This window comes from Tribolium madens, unplaced genomic scaffold, assembly GCF_015345945.1.
Source record: "Tribolium madens isolate multiple individuals breed KSU strain unplaced genomic scaffold, Tmad_KSU_1.1 Scaffold_97;HRSCAF=244;Tcas5.2_LG3a, whole genome shotgun sequence".
Classification (NCBI taxonomy): Eukaryota; Metazoa; Arthropoda; class Insecta; order Coleoptera; family Tenebrionidae; genus Tribolium; species Tribolium madens.
In genome coordinates, this window is record NW_025401069.1 from 13,207,458 (window position 1) to 13,218,009 (window position 10,552).

At 30.7% G+C, this 10,552-nt stretch overlaps 1 protein-coding gene across 1 annotated transcript in view; it reads right to left on the reverse strand.

Moving 5' to 3' along the window:
- Positions 1-8,383, reverse strand: part of LOC123014116 (homeobox protein caupolican-like) — a 57,236-nt gene extending 48,853 nt beyond the window's left edge. Inside the window, exon 1 of the mRNA XM_044413014.1 lies at positions 7,540-8,383. Within this exon, the coding sequence (XP_044268949.1) occupies positions 7,540-7,833 (294 nt within the window). The 5' untranslated portion in view covers positions 7,834-8,383. The remainder of the gene's footprint in view (positions 1-7,539) is intronic.
- Positions 8,384-10,552: the final 2,169 nt, after the last annotated feature.

A 10,552-nucleotide genomic window follows, 5' to 3' on the forward strand; every position in this document is an offset into this window, starting at 1 on the left:
ATTGACATATGTCAAAAACTATGATAGATAAGTACTAACAACTAGGTACATTTTACTCAGTTTGGAGAGGAGAATTCAAAAATGCAATAAAAATAATTGGTTACCATTTAAAATTTCAAAGTTGGCGCCAATTTCTCGTAGTTCCGGAAGTTCAGCCATTTTGAAAATAATTTAGTTGAACTCAGACTGGTTGATTTGGGTTGTGTACAAAATTTCAAATTTCTATCTGCATTAGAAATTAAAAAGTTTCTAATATAGAACCTAAAAGAATCACCTTGTATAAAACAAAAATTTACGTTGTGAGAGAAAATAATTAATTTTATATTATTTGTTTGAGAACTGCTGCTTCGGCTGCAACAATAGCTACTAGTATCATTACCTTGCGTTTTCCCGTACCTAAATCACAATCACGACAACCAATTTATTATTTCAATATTTTTTGCCATCTATCTTTATAAATTTGGAACAAAATTAAAAAAAACAAATAAAACCTCTTGGAAACCATTTCGCTATAAGGGATTAAACAGAAAATCTTCGAATTTTGATAAAAACTAAAGCAAAAACAAAGCAAATGATGACAGTGTCAAAACTATGAAGTGACTTTTCTCTTTCACTGTCATGAATACGACTTTTTTATTTGTTACAACAATACAATTTTATCTGAACAAGGAAATAATTCCAGTGACCCTCAAACCGTGTACCAATATTTTCGAGTTAAATAACATTCTTAATTGTGAGAGTTTTTTTTCTAGTTTACAGTATTTCTGTACTCTTCTATTTAATTCTCAACTCCAAGACCGTAAACACCCTGTATAAATTTACTCCACCGTGTTATATACAATATTTTTTCACTAATAACACATTTATTACCCAAATAAAAGTTTGGTGTGACGGATTTAATCGTGTTTTTGTTTACCATTCCCATACCAAGAAGATCCAATAAGAAGTAGATTTATTACCCAGAAATATGTACAACAGTGAAGAATATAACCTTACTTAATGGACATGTTGACGTAACATGTCGTAATTCGCAATTATTACTTTTGTTAATTTATTATTACCACAGTAATTAATTACATACCTCAGTTATTAACTTAACTTGGAAGTATTATTTTATTCTTATGGTAAATAAGGTTAAGTCATTTTTTACTTCTACATTTATTAAAGAAATTTTCCAACTTCATAATCTAAATTATTTGAGAAAATAACAGAGAATGCAAAGAAAAAGTGTTAAAATTTGTCCTACTACCGAGGGCATTTCAACATGAAATAAGCCCATTTGTTGTTTTAACAGTTTTGACAAAGACAGAAGAATTAGAGGTGGGGTTATTCCTATGTTTTCAATTGAGAAAGTTTAAGTCTTTTTATTTAATTTTGCATTAATTTCATCTCAAAATACAGGGTGTGTCAAAAATCGCACATCTCTTACTTATAAAGTAAGAAGGTTGCCTCGTAATTTTGCCCGTTGATAAAATATTTTTATTAAGGGTAAAATAAATAAAATATATACATAGATAAAAAATATCAGGTGAATAAAGAGTACGAAACCAAACGTTTTTTGCTTAAACTATTTTTATTTTTTGAAAAAACTTATTGATGAGTGATAAAGTGCTATAAAAATGTGATGATTTAACAAGAATAAAATTTTTCGAAATTTCCTTTTGTTTTTGAGTTCTACAAAAAAAAATATTTTTTTAAATGGCAACCCACTATAAAATCATTTTTCTCATAAAAGCTATACTCTAAGGATTACAACTATCTACTTTATATTTAATTTTCTCAAAAATTTTTTTTCACATAAATTGCAATTTTGACAAAAAAAAATCGCATAACTCAAAAACAAAACAAAATTTCGTTCTGAAAATACGATCACATTTTTAATATTACTTTAATTTATATTAATTATTATTTTCTGGAGGCAAATGATTAAAAATAAAACCGCTTGGTTCCATACTTTATATTCACCCTGTATACTGCTTATTAACTGAAAACAAAGAAAATACAACAATATCAATGAATTCATCATTTTTTTAATCAATAATAAGAGATTGGTTCCGCGAATTTCCATAAAACGATTGCATATAACTAATACTTAGAATTTGTTTTGTATCCCAGTAACAATACAAAATCACAATATTTTTTAATAGATTTCGTTAAATTTCATGAAAAAAATTGGAAAATGAAGCTCACATAAAATGCTATTTTGAACTTTCTTTATAATATTTTGAACAAAATTTTACATAATCTATTACGAGTAAATAAAAGATATTTTAGATTTGCTTTAAGGAATTACAAAATCAAACTTCATTTATTTGTTGTCCTGTTTGCTTAAATTGGGCTCTACTAAAAATAATTTTTGTCTGATCCGTTCAATTTTTTTAAGAAATTTTGGTTATTAATTTTTTTTTAATTAATACAAGATTTCATGTTCATGAAAAGTTTGTTTTAGAATTTTTTTTAGAAATTATTGAAACATAAAAATTTTACAAAAAAAAATTAAACCAGTTTAACAAATATTATAAATATAAATGGGCTAACTTTGTGGATAGGTACTTTTTTGTGCTGACATGTGTCTTTTTTATCTAACGGGTGTTTATTTAAATTTGGCGTCATATTTGGCGTTGACTATGGGTATGTTGTGAACGGACCACGATTGGCGAAGTGTCAAATCGTCGACATAGTTCTCAAACCTCGTAAGTCGATTTTTTTGCAAATTAGATTTATTACGCTAAACCAATCCTTGTTATATTACGTCAACATAATTCTCAAACAGCGTATAAGTGCCTAACACAAGATTTCATACGAGGTTTGGTAATATAACGTAGAAAAATACAAGGATTGGTTTGGCGTAAAAAATCTAATTTGCAAAAAAATCGACTATAAGAGGTTTGAGAATTATGTCGACGAAATATCAATAAGATGGTTCGCTGACAATCAAATTTTCATAGATATCATTGGAGTCAAATTTAAAAATACACCCGTTACAATAATGCAATAATTTTTTTCGGACTCTACGGGATTCAATTTTTTAGGATTCTTAACAAATTTATCGTTTAATTACTACCAAAATGAAAAAGTTTTTTTCAAATTCCATTTAATAAAAAAATTAGGTACTGCGGTTATAAAAAAAATGTGGAAATGAGAAAAATATGTGATTCAAACATTTTCGGCAAAGTCGGTTTTTGAGTCTTCGGATTTCGCCCGGAAACGACCGAAAACTTTGCCCACGACAAAAACCTTTTGAATTGTATGTTTGGTACATTTTTTATTTTTGTAATAAATATTGATTTTCAGAAAGTAAGATACTTAAAAATTTCGGACAAATTTATTGTACGTGTTACTAAAACTAATTGGTTCGAAAAACATTAGAGTTGTAAATAGTTGAATTAAATATTATTATTATTACGTTGTAATGATGTTAATTTAGCAGTTGTAGAAAATAAACATTTTTTCTTTTCATATTTTTAACCTGGACACTTTCTAAAGTTTCCTACAATTTCTCTAAATATAAAAGAAATTATTGCTGTCGAAATTACACTGGCGCAAATACGAAACAAAAATTTGGAGTTTAATACAGCAACGACCGGAATATAATTACTAGTAACATGTAACTAAATGTTGCTACGTTTAAACTGCTTTAAATTAGCGGTAGTTCCGTGAAAGCATACTGATAAGATCATTTTATACTTCTCTATTTATATTACACAAATGTTAAAAAGCAATTAAGAAAATTTGTGACAGGTAGCTAGTTTTGTTGGTTGAAATGAACACGTGTAATGTTTTCGGTAATAACTCCCAAGCAATTAGAAGATGCAATTATGAACATATCTATACAACAAATTATATAGTGGTGTTTTTTCGACAACATGGCGGTAATTACCTTTCCCATGTGAAACGAGATCTGATAGTTTAGGACTAATAAACAATAAAAATCACTCAATTTTGAAAATTACTTCTAATGGCTTATACAATTGCATAAAAATCTACTTGTTCTATTAAAAAACCTGTAAAAGAATTTTTACATAAAATTACGATTGCCCAACTGCATAATAGTTCGAGTTTTTCCCAACTTGAGACTCACGAATGTGTGAAAACTTTCATAAAAAAAACCTCATTATCTAGTTCAGCATTTCCTACAAGCATCATTTAAAAATCACGCAACGGTGATTGATAAACAAAAATAAAGAGCGTCATTATTATCCATGCCCGATATCAATCATCACAATTAAGTCAATTTTTGTGTTTCCTGAAACATGCATCGAAATCGAATCACTAGGTCATCAACGTAAAAAATGAAATAATTAAAGTTGCATGCAAAATTATTCCGTAGGCATCCACATGTTATCTTACAATCAACATGTGTGTCCTAATCAACAATGCAGCACAGTTCATCTAAAATTAAAGACAATACACTCGGCGAGCACCAGAAGGCTAAGCCCAAAATTCAGGACACGCTACCAGGATTCCAGCTACAAGCGCTGTCCAATCAAAACATGTTTGGATGATGACTCCTCAAGGCTTCTCGAGACTAGTTTGAATATTAATCAACATCAAAGGATCACTTCTTGGCAATATTTTCTACTATTTAAAGTCGTTATTGACTTTACACTAATTAATTACTGGATTTTGTTTCGATGTTGCGACATAATTCCCACTAAAACGATGTCATTTAAATGGATTTTCTTTCTGGATATAGTGGTCAAATTGGCCAAATTAGAAATTTGGATTTTTACTCTCATAAATCTTTTAATCACCAGAACAGAATTTTTGAGACTACAAGTATTATATTTTGTTTTTTATTATAAAAAAACAGATAACTTAATTATGATTATTTATTGTTGTTTATTTGGTTATAACTTTCTCGGTTATTTCGTGTTACCTCATGTTGGTAAACAAATTAAAATTGTTTAAAATACAGCATCCGTATTAAACCTAGTGGGTTATTGACAATAACTATGCAAATTTTTGATTCAAAAAAACACTTAAAATAAACATGACAAATTTATTTTATTGTTTTTAAGTAATGCTACAATTTAAAGAAAAAAAACAAATATTTTTTACAGTTTGTTGGCAACATTAGCTCATTAGGCCCGGTCCGTCATAGTATTTTTCTAGTTTTGTGAATATTTTAGAGTATGTACCTACTAACTACAGAGTGGTTATAAATGATTTTCATCTAGCCAGCTTTGGAATTTTTTTGCATGTAACTTTATTTGTGCCGATCTACTTTTTTGAAAGCTCTAGTTCTGTCATTAGTGTCACTTATTAATTAATAATAAATTGTAGTTAATTAAATTTTTATTGTTTTAACTAATTTCCAATAATAATTGATAATAATGTATACTTTGGAAGAAAACAAGTTTATAATTGAAGTCTATTTTCGAAGTGGACGCTTAGTAAACGGCGATTTTTTAATTTTGAGTTACAACAAGTAGGTACCCCTATTTTCGTAAAGCGGCATTTTTTATTTTACATGGAAAATTCACAGCTGGCTAGATGAAAATCATTTATAACCACTCTGTATAATAATAATGTAAATTAATAAATAATACTTAATTTACATTCAAAACTGTAAAGATATCCAAAAAAAAATTGTTTCCATTGATTTCTGAATCTTTCTTTTTCTGTATTATTATTTAACTTAATTAAAAAAACATTTGCAGTTTTACATTATTATTTTTTTCTATAATTACTAAGTGATGACCATTGAAGACAAACTGCATAATTTGATTAATAACTTTACTGTGTAAAAGTCCGAATCAAAACGAATGTTTATAAACACAAAACGACATTTTTTGATATAAAATAATGAATTAGGATTTTCAGCACTGCGTTTTTTTCTGCATTAATTAACCATTAAATTCCGTATGGACTTTTATATTCACTAGGTGCTATTAATTAAAAATACGTCAGTAATTTTTACTAAATAGGCTACTTTTTACTATTAGCAATTACAGTTGTTATTTCGTAATCCTGATTCTGAATCATTCAGACCAAAAATGAAACAATTTGACAGTAATGTTTCAGAAATTAAAGAAAAAATTAACCCTTGGCTGCAAACAAGATGAGATAAAAAATGTTATAAAAAATATACCTAAAATCTTTTTTTTCAAAAAAGTCATTTTGACTAAAACAAATAATTGTAAAAAGGTAAATGAAACTGATTAAAATTTGCAAATGATGGATTTTCCTTAACTTTTCCTATTCTTTTGTTACTTATGACAGCGTACACACAGCATAGCTAACATGATTTTGTGACATACAGGGTGTTTGGTCCAAGTCGCCCCGGCCGATAATACCTAAACTTACTTTTTTTTCGAAAACTATATTTTCAAATAATACTATTCATTCCTCGTTCTCTTAGTAAATACATCAAATTTTTTTGGCACATCTGGTGTAACCGAAAATGCTACCAAATTTAGTTTTTCAAATGGAACATTAATGTTTTTTTGCTCAAAACAATAATAATTGGCATGAAAAATACGGTAAACCACTATTTATTACATTTTACTTTACATAATGCACTCAGAAAACAATTTAAATTTTGGAATTTTATTACAAATTTTGCAACGTAGGCGGATTTTACTTCTTAAGTGCAATAAAACTAGAGCGGAAGCTGAAAGACAGTATAAAGAAAAATACTCAAATAGAGTTCACCCAAATCGTTGGAAACTTAGTCGAATTGAAAAACAACTGAGACGAGTAGGTTCCCTTCTTAAAACTAAAAAACCTGTGGTTCTTTGTGAAGAACAAGAAAATAGAAATCTGAATGTTCTGTTATCAGTCGATGAAAATCCAAGAGTTTCTATAAAATCAACTGACAAATTAGATTTGTCAAAACAACAATTTAACTGTATCCAAGCATTTTCTGTATTCACATCTTTCCTTTAAAATTAAAAATCAGGCTACGTGACCAATTTCCTTATAAAATTCTAAGATTTAAGATGTTTTTTGATTGCATTGTGTGACGCAAAATGTAATAAATAGTGGTTTATAGTATTTTTCATGTCAATTATTATTGTTTGGAGAAAAAAAACATAAGTGTTCCATTTGAAAAACTAAATTTGGTAGCATTTCCGGCAACACCGGATGTGCTAAAAAAATTAATACATTCATTAAGAAAACCAAGAATGTATTTATTAGTTAAATATTTACTTTTTGAAAAAAAGAAGTAAGTTTAGGTGTTATCAGTCGGGGCGACTTGGACCAAACACTCTGTATATACCGTGCTATCAAAAAATTAATAAATTAGAGTAGACGGTGATTAAAGTCCTTCAGATGACAATCCTGATTTTTGCCATCAAACTTTGACAAGTTTGCGTTTTATTCCTTTAGAGCAGAAATTTTTATTGCTGTACAAGAGTAAATCGGTGGATGGTCATTTTTACTTTCAGTTTGTGTTGCCAACTGTAGAATTTAATCGACGCCTACTCTAGTTTATTTTTTATTTGATCGCACACTGTATTAAACTGAAAATTCTTTAGTTTTGTGTATGAGCCGATTGTTTAAAAAATCCCTTTTTATTGAATTGTGTCGTACCTGGTGCGCGAAATAGTCGTCGTGTCCCCCCAAGCTATCCTGATGAGTCCGCATGTCGTTCCTGCCCATTTCCCTGCCCAGATCCTGCTCGATCTCCTGATGAATGCCTGGATTGAGTTCGGGATGCGACGCCAATTCCTGATGGTGGTGTGGTGGCATGTTCATCTCGGCGGGCATTTCCTGTCCGTGTCCGGAACACGAGGCGGCGGTTTGCATCTCACCCATCCCCTGCATATCGCCCATCCCCACGCCCATCACCAAAGGGGATACGTGGGACTCCCAGCCGTCCTCCATCTTGGCCGCCCACACTTTGATGATCGGCCCACTCGATTTGAATAACTTTATATGCGTAAGAACAATTAATTAATTATGCACGGCAGAGGACCCGAACGATGTTGGTGGTCGATAACAACAACACACGTGAATTACTAAAACGGGCATTTTATTTCGGTGGTGATGGTGTCCCGTAAAACTTTTTATTATACTATGTATAGTAGACGACGCACTCTTAATGCCACAGGTGTTTGTTTTAACTCTGGCCGCACTTTTATGCCCTAGCACCAATCATCGCCGCTTAATTGCTTATTTATAATGCCGAAACCGTAAAAAGCACTTAGAGCACTGTCTTCTTCTCAACGACTAATTTTTAATTGGGATTTAACTGTCCACGTGATTTACGCACTGTCACTGAAAGCCCGACCGAAGTTTCTTTCGTCCTCTGGTGCGGTCTGTGAGACTCAGGTACGGAGCGGAGCGCAAGTGTGGCTATAGGTAGAAGGAAGGTTCAGTGTAACAATGTGTGTGTGTGTGTGTGTGTCGGCAGGACAGCGGTGCCGTCGGCAGCGTGAGGAGACTGCGTGAGGTCGGTGGTGACCGCCCCCCTCTACCCCCACCGTGATGCACCGTGCCAACCCCCCAAACACCATTATAATTAGCTGCACGATCTACACGACAGAAATCGTCTAAATTTTTGACCATCAGAGAGGTGAAAGGACATTCGAGGAAAAAAAAAGAAACACGAACGTGTCGCGATGACAAAACTAACATCTTCCAGGTCTAAGATAAATCAACTTGTCCTCACATTGTAACCTGTCGCGGACATTTACATAAATGATAATAATGGGTGAAGGGGATAATTATATTATTGCGGCATAAATAATTAGGCATTTTGGCAGTGCAAAGCACTGCGATTTACATATCTTGAAAGGTGCTTTGTCGACGATTTGTCCTCACTACTACCGTGGCAAATTTGCAATAATTGAAACGTTTTCAAAGCAAATTAAATGAAAGATTGACAAACTTTGAAATCTACTGTTGGAAATTTAAACTAAGATGAATTTGACAATTAAAAACGAAGTCGGATAGGGCAGGATGTATGTAGCATACGAATCTCGGAGTTTTAGATAAAAGAGACTTTTTTGAAATATTCGATCATAATTAGTTTTTATTTTTTACAAATCAAATTTTTTTTTCAATCTAATGAAAACCTGTCAACTTTTACCCTATTCCTTTTTCAACAACTACGTCTACGGAGCTAGGTTTTATTTAAATTTTTATGAAACATACAGGGTGCGCCAGAACTCGAGCCCCAGAGAAAAATGCCATATAGGTAAGGTAAGATACCAGGAACATGAAAAAAATGTAAAAAAAATATCAATAAAAATTTCGAAGTTATGAGAGTTTAAATTTTGCACTTTGACTCCATTTATTTCTGTTGGAAAAATATTTTTTTTTAAATAAGTTTTTTTGCTACAGCCTATTAAGAGAGGAAACAAGGAAGCTGTACCCTAAATTGCAACTCTGTTTAATGTTATTTATGGCTTTTATTGGCAAAATTTTTGTACCTTTACTTAAGAATTGTAAAAAAATATACAAGGTGATTCTTTTAGGGTCTAGATTAGAAACTTTTTAACTTCTAATGCAGATAGGAATTTGAAATTTTGTACACAACCCAAATCAACCAGTCTGAGTTCAACTAAATTATTTTCAAAATAGCTGAACTTCCGGAACTACGAGAAATTGGCGCCAACTTTGAAATTTTAAATGGTACCCACTTATTTTTATTGCATTTTTGAATTCTCCTCTTTAAACTAAGTAAAATGTACCTAGTTGTTAGTACTTAACTATCATAGTTTTTGACATATGTCAATTTTTTGGTCAAAATTTTCACTTGCAGGGGTTCATTCAAAACATCACAGCTCTTGAACCCTTTGCGATAAGTGAATATTTTTGTTGCATTCGAAAACCAAAGGTTCGAAAAGTTTTCTAGAATTTTCAAAATTGTTGACTGTCAAATTGCAAGGTTAGTATGATTTTTTGAAAATGATGATTAACAAACAGCTTTAACTCAGTTTTTTCAAATGAAATGACTCTATTTTCTCAACGGCAATCAAAACTACATCAATTTGTAGAAGGACTTTTATCAACATGTCCTATACCTATCTCTTCTAGTTTTTGAAATAATCACAAAAAAAACATGTTATTGTTTTTATTTTTATAGTTAATCACGTAGGCTTTGGAAAAATACAATAAGATATACTTATAATTAATACAGATGTTCGATATGTTTACCATTTTCAAACAGTCCAAAACTCGATGGTGAACTGATTTGAGTGGCTTCCATTAGTTCATTTGTTTGAAAATTATTAAATGCCGCCTCAATTCTTTGTAATTCCGGTTGGGTGTTGTGTAGACTAATAAATCTTTAATTCGTTTTGATCATTTTCCAAAGGCTACGTGATTTACTATAAAAAAAAAACAAAACCACGTTTTTCGTGATTATTTCAGAAACTGTAAGAGATGGATATAGGACATGTTGATAAAAGTCCTTCTACAAATCGATGTACTTTCGATTGCCGTTGAGAAAATAGGGTCATTTTATTTGAAAAAACTGAGTTATAGATGTCTGTTACATATCATTTTCAAAAAATCATATAAGCTTTGCAATTTGACAGTTGACAATTTTGAAAATTTTAGGAAACTCTTCGAACCTTTGGTTATCAAATGCAAGAAA